This window comes from Leiobunum rupestre, chromosome 8, assembly GCF_980474605.1.
Source record: "Leiobunum rupestre chromosome 8, qqLeiRupe1.1.hap1, whole genome shotgun sequence".
NCBI classification, from domain to species: domain Eukaryota; kingdom Metazoa; phylum Arthropoda; class Arachnida; order Opiliones; family Sclerosomatidae; genus Leiobunum; species Leiobunum rupestre.
Window position 1 is genome coordinate 20,543,484 of NC_143391.1, and position 20,568 is coordinate 20,564,051.

The window sequence follows — 20,568 nt, forward strand, 5'->3', positions numbered from 1 at the left end:
AATTTTGAGGCATCTGAAGATAAGGTAAACGTTTTTAATTCCCCTCACCCCGAAAGCTGATCTCATTGTATCTGATTCATTATCTTAAATAACCAAATTCTTTAGCTGAACAGTTATCTGCCTTATACGTTTATTATAAATATAATAACGTAAATCAAAATAAAAAGAAATGAAAGAAGAAATTTAATCAGGGAAACTTTTAAAATCGATAACTCTGAGGAATCTGAAAATCTGCTCTCCATTCTGTCAGTCTGTTTGCAATGAATTCAGATTACTTTTATACAATCTGGTTTGCATTAGGACTCGTATCAACTGATCTGATATTATCCGACTGTAAATACATATAATTTGATATCTGATTTATCGTAATTTTTTGCTAAGGTGAGATTTTGAAACTGTTATCTTAGAATCAGTTGGAATGACCATTATTGCCAGTATGAAGCTCCATGTTTATGATGGGTCAAAGAATTTAACGTTCCTGCCTTCAGGTTTAACAGAAGCTAGCTAGTTAAAAACCAGTCTTAATGAGTGCTAACAGACTATTTTTCGATTTAATTTCTACAATTATCTTTAAAAACAATAGTTTTCCCATAAATTCCTAAATAATAACAAAGAATACCACAAACTTCAAATGGTCTCCGATGATTATGCCCCCTCATATGTTTACCAAAAATTACCCTCCCTCCTAATTAAAATCCTAGTATTTAAAATACCATTAATGATCAATGTAGGGAACTGTTGGCTCGCGTGGCATGAAGGGCTTGCCACCACCCTCCTACGCATTGTAACCCGGCCACCTGTATTAATGGCTTTAAAGGTCGCTTGATGACTTAGGCCTAAGGTGGTGCCTAGGGTATTAGCCTAGCTGATTATTATTATTATTATTATTATTATTATGAAAAAAATGATTTATCCTAACTATTTAGCATATATAACCCAAAAAAGCAGCTGCATTTATTTAGAATTCTAATCGCAAATCGCTCTAATATCGAGTCAAAAACCCCATGAGGCAATATGGCACCCCAAAATATGATTATGGGTATTTTGAACCGGGTACGCGTTTCAAATCCCTAAAAAAGGAACAGATTTTTAGTAGGCGGCTTAACAAAAAATGGGCAGCTGGCCGGCCACTCGTGGGTCCCCGTGACCTGCCGGAAGCCGAAACAGCGATGGTATGCCCAAAAAAAACCATCACAGAAGAAACCTTACGCACCTATCCAGTAAAATCTAACGGGAGGAGAGTGATTTTCAATCGCCTTCCTCGTATCACCTGACAGCGGGGACAAAAGGACGCGAATGGCAATCAAAACCCCGCCAAGTGTCAGCACACATGGTCGGCACCCACCCGTCCAAGTTGGCTTGTAGGCCAGAGCGTAGTGGCTTCGGAGAGGGACGCTTCGGCGCGTCTGGAGGTCACGGCCACGGGCCGACAAATTTGGGAAAGCGACCCCCACTCGGGTCCCCCTTCGCCGACCGACGCGTTAGAGAGCAGGGAGTATGTCCCGTTATCGGAGAACGATTTTCGCTTTTGAAGAGAGGGAAACAAGAGCGCGGAAGGAGGAAATAAAAAATTCACCTTTTCATCATTCGCGGTTTCTCGGCGAAACTCCCCCGATCGCGACGCGGCTACGAGTCCATTACAATAGTGGAAGCACGCGACTTCCGCTTTCCGGAAGTGATTTGCGCGAAAAATAAAGAATTCTGTTTATTTATGTAAACGGAATGGGAAGGACGTAATAAAATATAAAATGGGCTATTTACGACGAGCGATTGTTATGACGTTTTGTTTCGTCCGCGATTATGCTAAGCCGAATAACAAACCAAAACTGAATCTCTATTGACTACTTTCTCAATAGCGATTGATTACGTCATTACTGTTAAGGGACATTCACACGAATAGGCGTTTCAGTAAAACATTTTCGAGTAATTCGCCAAAAAGTAATATAGAGTAGTTTCAGTTCGAAGCTTTGGCTATGACCGCCATTTTGTACGGGATTTTTTCTCTATGGGAAAAAGCATACGCGACGTCGTATCACGTGATACTGAAATCACTGTATATCCGAGTGCCAGGTCTCGCAAGGTTTTTGGTGCTTGTTGAAATAATGGAAACATGTCACCTGTAAACAGAAAGTTGTGTTTTTACTAAGCCTTAATTAATATGTCAAAAAAAGCTACCTGGTTAAAAGGAAACACTTGTTGCGTACCGTACCATTATTTCAACAAGCACTATATAAACTGTAACTAGCGGGTCCTGGTTCTCGGAAACATTACTTCTTGGCGATTTCCTCGAAGATGCGTAAAAACTTGTTGAGGTTAACGGTAATAGTTAGTGTAGGGAGCTGTTGGCTCGCGTGGCTTGAAGGGCTTGCCACCACCATCCTATACGAATTGTAACCCGTCCACCTGAATTAATGGCTTTAAAAAGTCGCTTGATGACTTCGGCCTAAGGTGGTGCCCTGGGTATTAGCCTAGCTGATTATTATTATTATTATTATTATTATTAAAAAAGTTCCCATTATTTCCCCCAGACACTAGTAACTTGCAGGTCCTGGCTCTCGGAAACATTACTTCTTGGCGATTTCCTTGAAGATGTTTTATTGAAGGGTCTATTGGAGATAAAAGAGTTTACACCTTTTGTCTTAGAGCGCTCAAACTTTGCATGTTCCTATAAAAAAAATTAATACAAAATAAAAAAATTAAATGTTGCACGTGGGTTTGAAAATCCTAAATTGGTCGCCACTCTAGCAAGCGCTCGGAAAGTTGTAAAAGTAAGAGATACATGTAGTAACTAATTTCTTTGCACTGGCCAGCATATACTCTCCAACCACTGGCGGGCCTGACAAAGAGAGGGGTTAAGTCGGTACAAATTACCCGTGTTTGAACAAACGAGGTATTTTTTTTCTCGTGTTTCTCTCTAAAAAAGTGTACTAGCTATCTCCATTAATAATGGCTCTCTTGGGGCTCGGAATTCATATTTTACCGGGGCCCGCCTTCGACAGCCCTAACCATGAACATTAATATCTTAAATGGCCATACAGGCGTTTGAATTTTACTTATTTCCGAAAATATGCAAGTTTAAGATACTAAGAGATAACATGCAAGTTTTACTTATTTCCTAAAATTACGAGCTCCGAATAGGGTTTGGTATCTTAAACTAGCATATTATATCTTGGTATCTTAAACTTGCATATTATATCTTCGCATCTCAAACTTGAATATTATATCTTGGTATCTTAAACTTGCATCTTATATCTTCGCATCTCAAACTTGAATATTATCTCTTGGTATCTTAAACTTTCATATTATCTCTTGGTATCTTAAGCTTTCATATTATCTCTTGGTATCTTAAACTTTCATATTATCTCTTGGTATCTTAAACTTTCATATTATCTCTTGGTATCTTAAACTGGCATATTATCTCTTGGCATCTTAAATTGGCATATTATCTCTTGGTATTTTAAACTGGAATATTATCTCTTGGTATCTTAAATTGGCCTATTATCTCTTGGTATTTTAAATTGGCATATTATCTCTTGGTATCTTAAACTGGCATATTATCTCTTGGTATCTTAAACTGGCATATTATCTCTTGGTATCTTAAACTGGCATATTATCTCTTGGTATCTTAAACTGGCATATTATATCTTGGTATCTTAAACTGGCATATTATATCTTGGTATCTTAAACTAGCATATTATATCTTGGTATCTTAAACTTGCATATTATATCTTCGCATCTCAAACTTGAATATTATATCTTGGTATCTTAAACTTGCATCTTATATCTTCGCATCTCAAACTTTCATATTATCTCTTGGTATCTTAAGCTTTCATATTATCTCTTGGTATCTTAAACTTTCATATTATCTCTTGGTATCTTAAACTTTCATATTATCTCTTGGTATCTTAAACTTTCATATTATCTCTTGGTATCTTAAACTGGCATATTATCTCTTGGCATCTTAAATTGGCATATTATCTCTTGGTATTTTAAACTGGAATATTATCTCTTGGTATCTTAAATTGGCCTATTATCTCTTGGTATTTTAAATTGGCATATTATCTCTTGGTATCTTAAACTGGCATATTATCTCTTGGTATCTTAAACTGGCATATTATCTCTTGGTATCTTAAACTGGCATATTATCTCTTGGTATCTTAAACTGGCATATTATATCTTGGTATCTTAAACTGGCATATTATATCTTGGTATCTTAAACTGGCATATTATATCTTGGTATCTTAAACTGGCATATTATCTCTTGGCATCTTAAATTGGCATATTATCTCTTGGTATCTTAGACTTGCATATTATATTTTGGTACCCTAAACTGGCCGATTGTGTTTTGGCGTATTAAAGTGAAACTCCATTTGCGAGTTCAGATTGCGTAGGCAGATTACGTCTTAAACTTGGGAGGTTTTGTTCGTATTGTAAACTGACATGGACATTTGAATTTTGTATTACACTGTGACACCCTGATAATTATACGATCAACTCAATAATAGCTAAGGCCCCAGACGAAGGATGGGCTATCCAGATAATTTTTTAATTAATTATCTTTATTTTCACGTCTTTTTCGCAATACACATTATGGTAAACTGAATAAAAAAATATTAGATCTCTATTGGTTAATTTTGTATTGACGATAACGTCATTAATATCAAGAGAAATTTATCGAAAATTAATTTTTTTAATTGATTTTACCAAAAATGTATTTATTTATACCTAGGGAGAATGTCTATGGCGAGACGGTTTTTAGCCTTTCTCTCAATCCACCCGTTGGTCCCCCCAGTACGCTCCTCCGTTTAAAATAAAACAAATTGTCCCGGTATTTCATTGGCTGCTTAAAATGTACGTCACCTAACGCGATGGTAATCAAACGCCGGTGACGTTTTGTCTCCCCCCCGCGCGAGACGGGGGAAAGGCGTTCAACGTGCCCGGCGATTGTCGCAACATAATCATTCTTCCTAAATATAAATAAATACATTCTTGATGTTACCTAAAATTGCCGTTTTTCAGTGAAATTGCCCTTACAATACTGCGCTCAAACCAATCCAGGGGCTCAGAATGCAGACGGCAGGTATTTTCAGTTTCAAATATCACTAGTAAACCCAATCCAGTAGCGTAGCCAGGATTGGGGGGGGGGGGGGGGTCATACAATTGAAGAGAATAGATAGCAAACAAATAATTGTACAAGTGCAACATTTTTCGTAAATATGCCATAAAAGCCTGTTCTTCAATGAAACCTTGTACAAGGGACCGGGTTTGCCGATTTAAATTAATTTGATATAAATCATGATTAAAAGTTAGTGGTTTGTTTTAAACAAATCATTGATTTAAATCACACAATGTATTTCAATGGATGAATAAAAAACGGTAAAAAATAAGTTATTAAAAAATTGAAATACATAAAAAATCTGAGCAAACTAAAATATTAAATAGTAATTAAATTTAATTAAGATTAATTTTAATTTTATATTAGCTAACTGACAAAAGTAAAATATCCGTTACGAAAGAGCCATAAATAGTATAAATATCAATAAATTAAATAAAAAAAATTGATTTTTATAAAAAAAATTACAAAATGCCAACCCTGTCAAGGCATATGACGTAAATTGCGTCATACGCTTCAGTTAATTATGACTCGTCAAAAAATAAAAACAATGATAAAACATAAAACAATAAAAAGTAATATTTTAGTGAGATTCTTAACCACATTAGAGACAGATTAAACGGATACAACTTCACAACCCATACACCGAGTAATTCATAAAGTGAAAACGATACTACGCAATAACGCAAAATCCAAACAAAATTTAAAAAGCAAAAATTTGAGCCGGTACCTCATTCAACCTTCAAACCTTGGTTCCCATACCTTAAAACTTTCTAGCGGTACCCCAAACAACGAAACCCCTTACTACTGGTACAAATTACACCGATACTTTCCCACGCAAAATTACGCTATAGCCAGCCAATTACTACCCAAGTTAATAGTTAATTAGTCAATGAGGCGGCAGGATGGGGATAAGGTTGCAGCACCCCAACGCGATCATTATCGCGTATCGTGTGAAATTCATTTGAATATCCGAACAGAAAGGTACGCTGCATTTAAGCAAAGTATAATGAATAGAAAAAAAATACGAAGTGTATCTTCTGCAAAATGGTAAAGGTCAATCGAGTCAAGAGCGCCGCCATAGACAGCTGCGTCACGAAAAGCTGGCCCCGCTCAGGGCAAGGGTAGCGCCCCTCCCGCCCGAAATGGATAATTTTGACCGTGAAGAAACGCGTACCCTAAGCACCGAGAGGGGGGAGAGATATCGTTTGGCCCATCGCCTTCGGCCAACCGGAAGAAACAGTGATGGTTCCAACGAAGGTGGGCGGGGGGGGGGGGGGTGTAAAAATGAGAGGAGAAAGAGAGGAACCGGTGAAGATTTGCGGGGAGGTGTGCGGAGAGGGAGGGAGGGGGGTGCGAAGCGGGCGCAATTCTGGTGCATCGGGACAACGACCGTACGTAACCCAAAGTGGCCTTGCGCGCTCTTCACTTTTTCTACCGCGCGGGGATTTCTGGGAAACGCCAATTTAGAAGTGGTCTAACTACTTCGGCTATTATTTCTCTGGCGTTATTTTTCCAAATGAGTAGATAGGTTATACAATACGCGAACAGTCTTCTTTGTTTTAAACAAAATGATAAGCGTTTCGTGATTAGAAAAACCTTTCTCAATATGAAACTTTGTACGTTGGGGTTCTCATTATAGAAACTTCGACTCGATACAAGAACATCCATTGTGATTTTTAACATTCTAATTTGAATAACTGTACTTCCGTACCTATCAGGGGGGGGGGGGGGAGGAATAGGAGTGCAATCAATGTATTTGTAACCCTCAAAATGAACTCCCAAAAAATTCATAAATCACATTTCAGTCTATAATTTAAAAAAAATTCTGTAGAAAGAATAAATGTTTGACTCAAGCAATTTTGACCAATTTTATTTATTGTATGTAAAGCAGAGTACACGAGGACCGTTACAGAGTAACTAACAAATGCATGGCTTCAAAAGTCGCTTGATGACTTAGGCCTAAGGTGGTGCCTTGGGTATTAGCCAGCTGATTATTATTATTATAATTTTTGTTTTTTAGGAGCACTCGGTTTTTACTTCTGTACCGCACCAGATATTTTCCACTGGTACCTATTCCAAACTTCACGTAGCTTTCAATTTAACTGACCAGTATTTAAAATCTACGTAAAATTAGAGATTCTATAACCTCTTGCAATTTATATAATACACGCTATGTTACTGGTCATAATTTATACAATATTCTAGATAACGATATCAAAAACTATAATATAAATATTTTTAAGAGAAAAATTACTAAATGGTTAATATCTTATGGTTATGATAAATTGTATGATTTCTTAGGCTTTGTATAATGATTTTTTTCTGTTGTTAATATGTGATAGTGTAACTACTAATTATGTATACATTTTTCTTATTTTGTCTCGAAGGCAACATGTAATATTTTTACCGTGCCCTTCCACGTACAAGTGTTTTTTTCGCTTATGTAGAATGGAAAGAAGTAAAAAAAAAAGTTTATTTATTTATATTTTGTAACAACAAAGACATCAATAAATTATAATAATAATAATAAAAAATAATAATTGTTTAATCGTCAACTGGTGACTTTATATGATTGGCGCTAGTTGCCTTAATAACAAGTCGTAGAAACGTCGGGGTTAGTATTTGGTGGACAAAATAAATAAGTAAAACCGACACATCGCCAAGAGAGAATAATAATTATCCCGTATTTGCTATACCCGGATGCGCGAACCAGTCTTGGGAAATATTCATGTCTTAATCTTAGAGTCGTTTAACTCTTGCAAAGTAAGAAATAACAGCGCGCGTCTCGAAAAGAGTGCTATGTAGGTCTCTTGTTTACTAGCACGCTCGCCCCCAGCTAAGACGCATCCTTATTTACTCTCTCACTTCATTTTTTCACCCTCTTTCGAAAAATGTTTCCAGGAAGCCAATTAGCCTTTACAGTTTATATAGAGCCACGTAGCGGTCAACACGAGAAACTCTTAAACTGCTGGATTTATCATCCGCTTAGCAGACGAAAATCCAGCAGATTATGAACCTCACATATGATTGACGAGTCAACCACGTTGGAGGACTTCAACAATTTTTTTGGTTATGCCAATAACAATTGAAATAATGTTAAAAAATGTATAATAAAACTAATGGCAACACTAAAAAGCTTGTGTTTGTTTAAGGGTGAAAAATAACAATAACTGTTGCGTTAAATTGTCCCGTGGGTTTACTTTGATTCTCCTCACCCCCTTAGCCAGTCTTTCGATCTTGCCGTATAGCCCGCAATTTCCGAACACAAGGGAAGGAAGCAAATAATATCCCTCCATCAAAGTCGCAAAATTACCTTTCTCGTAGATCCATTAAAAACGGGTTTCCGATCACCAAACGCTTTTCCACCAGAAGTATTTTTTTCTTTCGAAACTGGGGCAAAATGGCAATGACCGTGACCTTCCAGCTGGAAAAACGAAACTCGCAGACTCATAAAAATCCAACCGACCACCGAAGATTTGAAAATTCATATAAAAGCGCCATCTCTGGCAGTTAAGTGTACTTAGATTCACACTATTTTTTTAGAATACTTTTATTTCATGGATAATTGTTTCAACAACAAATGATTTAATTTAAAACTGTCAATAATTTAAAAATAAATGAAATTAGCAAATTATAAAGCGTTCATAAAAAGATGGCGCAACGTACCTTCATAATAATAGAACACTTTAGACAAAAGGCACCATCTATCGAGTGGGATTAGAGGTTTTTAGTCCATGTTTCACGGATTCCACGTTCTGTTCGAATCCGTTCTAATTGCTTAATACTAATTAGTTTTCTTATACTTTTATTAACTTAATTTATACTTCACTGGCTGAAGTATTTATTTAATATATTTATACTATGTTTAAAAAGTAAGTAAAATTTTCCTTTCTTTGTATCATTATTTCTATATGTGAAATATATCGCCAAGGCTTACTTAAATCAATTTTCAAATTAAAAAATTTTAAAATAGGTTCGATGAAAAGGATAGTATTTCTGGTGTTACTCAACTAAAATCTTCGGTACAAAAAGCTATTAAGAACAAATTAGTAGAGCAATTTCCGTACATTGAAGACTATATATCTCAAATTTTCCCAAAGAAAGAAACACTTCGAATTGTAAAATGGTAAGACAAAAAGAAATCGGTACGCCTAGAATGTGATTATAATGAAATTGAACCATATAATTTTCAGTCATGATCATGTAGAAATATTAGTCGGTCTCAATGGGGAATTATTGTTTTTCCGTCACAGAGAAGGGTCGTATATTCCGTCATTAAGATTACTTCACAAATGTAAATATTGTTTTTATATTACTGTAAGAAATAGTAATATTATCTTTATATCTAATTAAATCCAATTCAGATCCCTTTATCTGTCCATGGCAGCAAGTAGACAAGGGTGCAATTAGATTTGTACTAAGTGGAGCTAATATAATGTGCCCTGGTTTAACTTCGCCAGGTGCAAAAATGAGTGATGTGCCTAAAGATACCATCGTTGTATCCTTTTCGTACCATCTTTACTGTTTGAATTTTAATGTTGTTTTTCCCTTAATTATTATTAACTTAGGCCGTAATGGCAGAAGGTAAACAACATGCTTTAGCTGTAGGAAAAATGGCCATGTCTTCTGGTGATATGTAAGTTAAAATGATTGATTTACTCGGTTCTAAGATATGATTCGTAATTGGTCTTGTAATTTTTCAGAGGAAAAATTAATAAAGGAGTAGGAATTGAAAATATCCATTACTTGAATGATGGATTATGGCATATGAAAAATGTGAAATAACTTCAAATTGTTCACTATGAAAAATTATTTTTTGCGCCATATCAATGTGAAACTTGCTATTAATTTTTTAATGTTTTTGCTAAAATGTGATGTAAAAATAAACTTTAGGAAAAACATTACTCGTTTTTTAGTTTCCTTCATTTAATAAATGAAATTATCCAAAATATTATCATAAAAACAAAATTATATCGAGAAATCACAGTGACTGTAACTTAACTTCACCTGAAGATGAACCACAGCGACTGGAAAAAGCTAGTGTTCCATTGTTTATAAAATAGTAAAAATTTAACAGTTTATTGCATATAAAGTTACTGAATATGAGCATTGGGTTAACAGAATTTGATTTATTTTATAACTTAATAAATCGGAGAGATTTGAGATGCTCTGATAACTGTAAATGGCAGCATAAGTAATAATAGTATGAAACTGGTAGCCTTGTTCATGCATATTTTTTTCATCATTTCAAAATTAGTACATAGATTAGCATATTTATAATCTGGATTATTAATCAAATTCAGCAAATCGAATATTACTCAGAAAATGAGAAGACACAAAGAAAAACAAAAGGTTACCCATTTTATTGGCTACGGATTACTAATGTCATCTCATACTTATATTTGCCTTTACCCTAACTTTGAGTTAAGAATAAGAATTAAAGCATTTTTGCCTAATGAAATTTGGGAACCATTGTTACGTTTAGTCACCCTTCTAATAACACCCTGATTTCATTTAATATTTTGCCGGCTATGGTTGTTTAGGAAATTATGATATGTCTATACTGCCATCAGCTACCGAGGACAAGCTAATAACATATATCATGAATCATGCATATATTTACTAGGGATTATGGTCAGAACATTGACTTAAGTAACGACTCCGCTGGGCCCAGGACCGTCTTTACCTAATTGGAGGCCCCTGGGCAAAGCTATGGGCGATCCCCTGTAACTCCACCCAAGTTTCTAACCTCCAGTGCGAAGTCCATCGTCGCTCTAATCTACAACTATCGGTTCAAATAGTTTCACTTGTCCTACTAAAGGTTACTAAAGCAGAAGCTTATTCTGAATTTAAAAATTCCAACAACCAAAAGTATTTATTCGTTTTAGATTTACCCTGTCTATAGACGCGACTAAATCGAAATTTAGGACTTTCGAGCAATGTTAAAAACATTTTTTTTGATTAAAATTTATTTTGCGTTTCACTATTTGAAAAATGGGGCCCTCCAGAATCTTGGGGACTTAGGGCAGTGCCCTTTTTGCCCAATGGGAAAGACGACACTGGCTGGCCCTATGGCGCGTGCACGCCCCGAACAATAAAGGGCCCAGAAGATCCTGAAAAAGGTAGACCCCATGATAAGAAGGGGCTCCAAACCAAGTTTCGCGGGCGGGTCCCCGAGACCTTAGCTACGCTTCTGGCCGCCAGAAGTATCGTCACCTAGCAACCGAGTATTAAATCGAATGCAGTGTTTCCACTCAGGCGACTTCATCCATGCAAATTTCTGGTTGGCCCCTGGGCTTTAGATCAAGAACCACCCTATGACTATAGTTGATGCCTCCAGAGATATCAAGTAGTTGTCATATTTTTACGATAGGCTATCAAGTCTTGAAGCAAGTTTCAACCACCCAATTTTTTTCTTTCATTAATAATACGAAACTGATGGGAATGCCACTAAATTCCTTTAGCAAATGCGAAAACTCTCCCTTCTACAGTGGCGTAGCGAGAATATTTGGCGACCAAATTTGTGCCCCCCGGCTGCCCACATCGCGCAGTTATATACCTGGTTTCCAAGCGAAACCTAATGATTATCAGTCATAATATAATACTTAGGGGCCCCCTCCCACTTCGCTATGCCACTGCCTTCCTAAGTTCCTATCCCTTTATCGGGAAAAATAAGAGTACCAGGCACAAGGGTAAAAGGTTTTCACTCTAAGTCTGGTATTATCCTTCTATGAAAAATCAGTCATATATTGGCTCGTATCCAGGAATCCAAATACATTATGGATATGGAATCTGAACAATTTAATCGTCAGATACCCACAACACCAAAGACCCCGACTGTATTTTCCCACTGTCCCTATCCGTATTGTCCTTAATGGGGTCACTGGTGTCGTTTGCGGCTGCCGGGCCTGACTTCTGGGTTTGCGCGTCAGGACGCATCGGACCCTTTGCTGTCCTGGGGTGACGGGTGTTGTCCGTGATTGCTGGGCTCGGATTTTGGGTTCGTGCGATGCTTCGCTAAATACCTGTCATTTGATAACCTTATCGGGGATGGTAGTCGCAGTGGAATAATAAGGTCACTCTAGCCCTCAGCTGTGCGAGGGTGGGTTCTCGGGCAGACCCATCGTGTCACCTTTTGTTGGGCCATGATGAGGGCGTTTGTTTGCTATATGTGAGCCAGTTATTATAGCTGTCTCACTGGCCGAACGTTTGTTTCGTAACGTGCACTTTTGTCCCGGCCTGACTGGATAGTCTTGTAAGCCGCCGTAGTGCCTAGTGGAACGGCGGGGTACAAATACATAATTCTATGTATTTTCGGTTGAGGGTTTTAATGACCTTTTTCTTCTTCCGGGATTTTTAAATGTCATCAAGAAACGTTAACAGGCAAAAGCTGCCGTGCTGATGGGCTGCAAGATGAATTTATCATAGCACTGTTCCCCCTAGCTATACGCTACCTCCTTCTCATTTACAATTGAAGTATCTGGGACTATTCCGCCTTGGATTAACAATAGTAGTGCCTACCTGGGTATATCACTTGGAAAAACCCTGACCAGTAAATGACTTTTGCGACAGCAGCGCCGCTTCGGCGAAACTAACGGAGAATTTCCGAAACTCCCGTAACACGTAGCTTTCTACAAGGCAGAACCCGTAACAAACACTTCGGAAATGCACACGGAAAGCTATAGTGATATATCCAGGTAGGCACTACTATTGTTAATCCAAGATTCCGCAAAGTTGGACGGAATGTCGGGTTAGCATGGTCGTCAAAGGCAAAGGGAATCCAGAAGATAAGCTGGAATCCTACAGCCATATAGCTGTGACCTTTATAAAGTATACGCCAGCTTGTATTAAGAACGACTGTCAACTTATCTTGAACTTATAGGTTCCTCAATGAAGCTCAATATGGCTTTGCCATGGTCGGAGAATAGCCGATAACGTATTTGCAAATACTCGACTTATAGAAGTTTACAAGCGGAAGAATAAGACCGTTCATTGTGGGTTCCTGGACTTAAAAAGGGCTTACGACAGTGTCCGCTTCCGCAGCTTTGGGAAGCCCTAAGCAGCATGGGCATTGGTATGGAAATGATAACGAATCTGGAACGGCTTTATATTGACAGCACCTGTATATATAAACCCATGGGATTACTACTCCGCCTAATATGTTTGTCAATTGGTCTTCGTCAGTACTCTTCTTAGTTTACATCAATACATTAACGGACCAATTAGGGGCTTCTAACCTCGTTTATAAACGATGACTCTGACCCTCGCATCTCTTGGTTGCTCTTTGCAGATAATGTTCTCCTACTGCCGCACTCTTCAGCAGGGCTTCAGGATCTCCTTGACATTTGGACCACCTTCGCTTTGATTTGGTAGTGACAAATCCAAAGTATTAATTTTCGGGCCCAATGAGTATTAGGTTTGTTATTTTTTTATAACGCACATGATAACACATCTTTCCCCGAAGATCGCCAAATGCAATACTAGACTATAAATTCAATCTTTTCGTTGATGGACAATTCTTCCGGACCTTGAAGTAATGGAAGTCGACCTTTAATTGTTCAAGTTTGTCGAAACGGTTAGACTTCTGTCCAGTTCCTTCGAGAAAGTTGGTGGTTTCGGAACTTTCGGTTGAGGACTGACGGAGCTGTGATCTGGACCTTGAACCGGAAACGGACTGCGACTAGACGTTGTTTGGCTTTGACTGCTAAACTCTGGAATCCATCATGACTGGCTGGGCGGCGAACTGCCGTAATCAGTTGCGAGATCTGGCAAAGGAACCAGGTGATACTTTTTCCGCGGAAGTTATGCTCTCGATGTGGACGGTTGGCGTTCTTCACGACTCGGCCTTCAACCGTTTTGTCAATTATTATTTTCATGAATGGGCTTAGTTCTTGGAATTGCTTTAAAACTTTATTTGTGGCTTCGATTTCATCCAACTAGCCCCAGGTTATTTTCGTGAGTGTATTTTTCACTGTGCGAAATGACCGTTCAGCGTGGCCATTTGATGCAGGATGGTATGGCGCTGTCTTTATGTGGTTTATGCCATTTCTTGACGTGAAATACATGAATTATTTGCTAGTGAAACATGTACCATTGTCTGAAACCAACGTAGGCATGATTCCCAATCTTGCAATGTGTTTTCGAAGATTCAATATGACTTCAGCTGAGGTCGTGGATTTCGTAATGTCTACCTCTAGCCATTTTGTATGGGAATCAACATGGACCAGAAGATATTTATTCTCTATTGGGCCCGCAAAATCACAGTGCACTCTCTTCGAAGGTCCATTTGCAGTTGGCCATGCATCGTATTTTTCTGCTGGCATTGGAGCATTTTCTAGACAAATTCTGCATGTTTTTTCTGCGTTTTCCAAATCTGCATCTATCTTTGGCCACTAAACCTTAGACTTAGCCACAAGCTTTCATAGCCAGAATCCCTTGATGCGTGCTATGTAAATCTTCAATTATCACTGTTCTGTGTCTGTTTAAATTAACAACTCTGTTAACCATTAAAATAACACTGTTGATGTTGGAAAGCTGATTTTGTCTGCGATGATAAACGCCTAATTCTTCATTCAACTTCCTCTTGTTTGGCCAGCCTTCAGACATGAATTGTCTAACCTGTTGTAATATTTTGTCTGACGTTGTGGCATCTGCTATTTTTTTGATAGATACTGGCGAGTTATCTATTGTTTGTACTAGAAATAAATATTTAGCTGGCAAATGTGTAAGTGTATCTTCTTTTATTGGCAACGGTAGTCTGCTCAACATATCTGCATTAGCATGGTCGAGCCTTTTTTATAACATATCTCATATAGTGGTATGCAGAGAGAGTTATTGCCCATCTTTGTAATCTTGCCGCTGCTATGGCTGCAGGTATTGGTCGTTTCGGTGCTAGCAAACGTACCAATGGTTGATGATCCGTAAAAAGGTAGAATTTTCGTCCATAAACATAATCCTTGAATTTAGAAACTCCAAAAATTATATTGCCAACCCCTCCTTTTCCAATTGTGAATAGTTTCTTTAAGACTTGGTTAAAGTGCGGGACGCAAAATAATATTTTTTCCACACCATTTTCCATGTGAGAAATTACTGCCCCTATTCCTCTTGGTGACGCATTATATTTTTTTTCAGATCATACTTCTTAATTGTTTGTTTCGCCTCATTGAATGCAACACGATGTTCTCTTCTCCATACCAGACTCTGGCTCTGGTGCCTTCATTATTGCCGTTATCTTGGCCGCGTGTGGGTGTATACCTTCTGCGTCTAATACGTATCCCAAAAATGCAATTGATGTCTGGATAAAACCGTATTTTTATTTTCTTAACTTTAATCCATTTTCCTCAGTCTTCCCTCCTAAAAGTATATCATCTTGGAATGGCGAAATTCCGATCTTGTTACGGAATATTGATCTGTTGAAATAGTGCGGAAGCTGATGCTATTCCAAATAGAAGCCTGGTATATCTAAACAAACCTAAAGTTGTGTTTATTACCGTAATGCCTCTTGACTCTTCATCGAGAACTATTTGATTGTTTGCGTCACACAGGTCTAGCCTTGCAAAGAATTTGCAAACTACCAAAGTGGCGAAAATATCGTCCGCCTTGGGCATAGGATTGAGCTATGTTTAATGCTGGGTTAGCTGTTGTTTTATAATCTGATTAATCTCCACATATTCTTACGCGCTTTGGTTGTCAAGGTTTTTGCGGTTTCAATACCGGCACTATCGGTGACGCAAATGGTGAATATAGAACTAGTTCAATGATGAAACGGTTTAAATGATAACTTGACATTTACTCCCTTCATCTCTCCTAAACCTGGCGAAAATAAATCTTCATATGTGTGAAGAATGTTGTCCAATGTCTGTCTTAATTGGTGTAGCTGTAATCTTATTTACTCGTGCAGATTTTCTTAAGACTGAATGTACGATATCCAATGTTTTCTTGATCGTTCCTTTTTACCAATAGTGATAAAAATGCTTCCTTGGTTGCATATCGGATTTGAACTTTTACCTTCCCTAAGATGTGACTGACTTTAATGTTCCGATGTGTTAGGAATGCTTTTATATGTCTCTTTCGAGATTAAGGTATGGCCTGATCCAGAATTTACTTTGAACTCAAAATCCTTTCCATTTAACTCGCAAGTGATTATTTCTCTTGGTGCGATGTGCCCTTTTTTCTGACATGCATGCCATGACATGTAGCATTGGCAAATGGACAGCGTCAATTTGTCGGATTAGTACCTTTGCATCTAGAACATTCTGGATAGGTCTGTCCTTGCGGCTGCTGTTGTGGTTGCTGTTTCTTCTGATTCCGGTGATATGAGTTTACAACATTGACTTGTGAAGATGCGGCTTCTACCTGCGTGTATGTTATCAACAATTTTGCGTTGTTTTTAGCTGTTTATATTTTCTGTACAAGGTCCAGCGCTACTTGTAATTGAATGTTGTCTGGTTCACTAAATAACCTTTGCTGCATGTCATCGTCATCTATGCCACATACGAGTTGATGCATTATCATATCCTCCAAATGTTTCCCAAATCCACAATGTACGGATAAATGTTTCAACGCTGCAACATATTCCGCAATTGTTTCACCTTTGGCGCGAATGCGCTTCTTAAAATTTAATCGTTCAAAAATGCGATAAGGTTTGGGATTATTATTAAACAATACTGCTACATCTGCGTAATCTGATGTCATCACGGGTTTTGAATGAACTAAACTGTTCAATAATGTCAAAGTGGGGGCTGACAATACTGATACGAGAACAGCAGTTTTATCAGCATCAGGAATTTTATTGAGAGTTAAATGTGCCTCCAAACGCTTAGAACATTGTGCCCATGGCTCCACTGTCTTCTGAATTTAAATCTGGCAGCCTCATTTTGTATTTTCTTTGTGGTGTCTGTGCCACGGTTGAGACTGGCCCTGATGCTGTGCTGTTAGTAACCGAACTGTTAATTACTTCAATTTGCTGGTGGCTTGACTAGGGTTGTGGAAACGTTGTTTGTCGCCAGTGTGTAGTTTGCCTAGGTGCAGTGTCGGATTACCGAACACGATAAGTGAGCTGCAGCTTAGGGCCTCAGTCTGGATGGGGCCTCCAAATTTTCGATTTCATAAATATTCTAAACTGTTAAAATTAAGGAAATGAGTCAAATTCCGTCAATGACCATGCTAACTTGGAATTTTTTAAAGGTTTAGAATTAGATAGCTCTTTAAGTAGGATTAGTCTAAATTCTTTTTTGCTTAATGCTTATTGAGATTTTAGAATTCGTAAAAATTTGGTAAGCAAGTGCAGTGAAGTACGCTAGGCAGAATTTATACCGTTTATAATACCTCGTATATTAAGAACAACTTTTTGTATAGAACACTAGACGATAAGACGAAACATCACGAAAGACAGACTTAGAATTAGATCCTTACAAATTCAGAAGCTAAAAGCCTAAAACTAAAACTTAAAAAAAATCATAAATTGAAACATTATGAAGATATCTTTTGAAAGCGGATTTCAAAAGAGAAAAAAGAAAAAAGCTTTACTAGAGGAAACTAATACCTTGCCAAAAATTCACACCTTTTTCAAAAAAGTTTATTTAATTTTAACTGATAACAGTTGTGACGAAATAATTAATACATTCATATATATGATAGTGTAGTTAGCTTTGGGTCTAGGCCAACTTGTTTACTTCAATGGAAAACGTCGCCAGCCTAGTGGTCGTCGCTTGGATTTTCCCAATTCTTTAATCCCCATTGGAAATACTTTCAGCGAAGAATCTCGAAGGATAGGTTTCTTGGGTACAAGTGTACCGTATTGTATTCTTAGGCACATTATAAAACTCGCGTGTTTCCCCGAAACCTTTCCACGTGCCCATACGTGGTTGACCATATTTAGAAGACTGTAAAAACCAGTGCTGACCCCGAAGTTATTTTCTTTATAAACTATTATTAAAGAACGGTTAAAAACAGTTATGGACCGCGTTCCCAAATAAGTAACGTGTGTCGGATTATTAGTACGGACGTGTGTTCGCGACTTCAGTGCCAACATGCCATAAAGCTACCCGATCCTGTGCCGCACTCGCTACGTGTCATCGCAAACTCGGAACTGCAGAGGTCACGAGCCATAAGGATGAGATAAGTACTATCCATTAAGTCAAACCCACCCGCAATGAGAAGCGCGGATTCGTTCCACTAAGGTGCCTAATAGTCTCACTAACAAGGAGAGTACCCGAGGTGTTTATTGCCGATTTTGTTCAAAGTCGGGCGTAATGTAGACCTATATGAAATATGAAATTTCCCAAAAGGAGACGTTGCACTACCCATTCGATTTGCTATGGCAACCGAAAATGTTTTTGATCACTTAAAACAATAAAATCTCCATTTAAAAAAGCATGGGATTTTCTCGGTTTCACAGGGTCCTAGCTACGAAAATTTTGTATGTTACATTCTAATTGCCAGTGTATTAAATGTCTTTTTATATTTCTATTGAGATTCATCGTTATCTATTCCCATACTTGTAAAGTTTAAATTAATTGGAAAACCGTTAGCGTACTTCACTAAGCTGGCTACCGATCTGTTTACTTAAGGGTAGCCGGGAAGTAAGCTACACAGTGATCGATAAGCGAAATTTGACATGCAAAAAATATGATATAAATCGTACAACTGAACTTACTGAAACTAGTGTGAAAACACAAATAATGATCATGATAAGTTTTGCCAATACGGTTATTACCGTCTTCATCCCTGATATCGGAGACGCGCACAGATGCTTCAGATACAGATACTAGAGTACCGATAGCGATAGCCGGACCATACTCTAATCATTATGACCTTGGACTTTGGGGCCACAAAATAAATGAGAGTGATATTGAATTTTGGTTAGAAAAAGGTCCGTCAGAATGCCAAAATTGGGAAATCCCCTTTACTAATTCAAAACGAACATATAAAGACCAATCAAAGTTAATGGATAAAATATGAAAGATAATGGCTAGTTAATTCTCCCGCTACTGGGTGTGTGTTCTGTTTTGTGTGTAAAATGTTTTCATCTTCGGTGACTGCATTCACGAATGGGTTTAGTGACTGGCGAAACCCCAAATTGATTCAAGGACATGAACACTCAGAAGGTCATAGAAAGGCGTTACGTATGTAACAAGAAAGCGTGGCTGAACTATAAATTGTGCTTTGGTGGAAGAAACTAAAATTGAGCAAAGCTACTGGAGAAGCGTACTTGAACGTGTTGTGGCCGTCATTTACAAAATTATGTATAATTTGTTTTTGTATAAATAATGTCAATTAATAGTTTTCATTTAGTTCGTGGGGCCTCAAATAACTCTCAAGCTTCGGGCCTCAACGGACTATAATCCGGCACTGCCTATGTGTGGCCCATGTGTGGTCCTTCTGCCCAAACGTTAGTGCAAAAACATGGAAGATCTTATCTCTATGTTTCCTCCTATTGTTGTCCGCCCTCGTGTGCCGTCGTTATGCTTAGCATTCGTCCTCCTGGATTCTATCGGAAATGCCTATTTCTTCCCAGAAATTTGAAAAAAAAATTATTGTGGATACCAATAATAGTGATCTCCGTCGCCATTGTTGCGTTTATTTGTTAATATAACTGAATAGACTTAGGTTAAAAGTAATCGAATATTTATTTACTAAGGATCTAAGATATTTAGGTTCTTTATATTCTCAGTGCTTCTCCCGGAATCCCCCGCCTTGCTCCCCCGCTTTACCTGCCCGTGCTTCCCCCTGGTGGTGGGAATGCTAATCAACAAAATTACATACATTTATACACTACAGTCAATTATCCACACTTTATCGCCTCTAGAAAGATCGGACTGGTCTCTAGTGCCGTGATGACTATCGGAATCTGACTTCGGTCTGGATCAAGACCTCCCTAGGTGGTACGGCTGGTAGCCAACTGGAACAACTGGTAGGTACCGTTGTCTGTAGCCGTCTATTCATCAGTAACTCTGCTGGACTATAGCCATTAGGTAGAAGCTTCGAACGGTAGGCCAAACCCCAGTTGATATCGTCCAATTTCTTCAATCGACCTTTTATGATTTTATAATAGTTCTTTCAACTTTCCCACCAGTGGAATTTCCACCCTTCTTGGAGTTTCCAACGCATACGGAACCGCTCCAGGTTTGAGCTTGATCCGATATGTTTAGGTATCTTTCCCAGACCAACGAAAAGCCTCGTGAACTCTTGCTTAGGATCAACGTTAGTTAGTTGATCGGCGTGGCTACTCGGATTGCTCAGAACCACCTTCAGATCTTTATTGGCTCGCAGTCCTAAATAACAGATCTCTTAAATTCTTCAATATGTACAGTTTGCCCTGGATCTCAGTTTTCTTGTACGTCATCTGGACAACGACATACTCCAGACACTGCAACTGCGTTTGACCAGGACCGTACGTACAATCTCCTATCCGACTGCCTTGACACGCGACTCTGGTATGGCACTCGCTT

General features: G+C 38.1%; 2 protein-coding genes across 2 annotated transcripts in view; one reads left to right on the forward strand and one right to left on the reverse strand.

Annotated features, from left to right (window-relative positions):
* The window catches only part of Blimp-1 (PR domain zinc finger protein 1), a 71,418-nt gene extending 62,884 nt beyond the window's left edge, over positions 1 to 8,534 (reverse strand). The window contains exon 1 of the mRNA XM_090155776.1: positions 8,430 to 8,534. Coding sequence (XP_090011902.1) covers positions 8,430 to 8,446 — 17 coding nt within the window. The 5' untranslated portion in view covers positions 8,447 to 8,534. The remainder of the gene's footprint in view (positions 1 to 8,429) is intronic.
* A 309-nt stretch (positions 8,535 to 8,843) lies between these two features.
* Positions 8,844 to 10,006, forward strand: MCTS1 (malignant T-cell-amplified sequence 1 homolog). The gene is made up of 6 exons (XM_090155983.1): positions 8,844 to 8,988; positions 9,090 to 9,242; positions 9,310 to 9,410; positions 9,481 to 9,614; positions 9,685 to 9,752; positions 9,820 to 10,006. The coding sequence occupies exons 1-6, from the start codon at positions 8,978 to 8,980 to the stop codon at positions 9,899 to 9,901; spliced, it is 549 nt and encodes a 182-aa protein (XP_090012109.1). The 5' UTR covers positions 8,844 to 8,977; the 3' UTR covers positions 9,902 to 10,006.
* Positions 10,007 to 20,568: the final 10,562 nt, after the last annotated feature.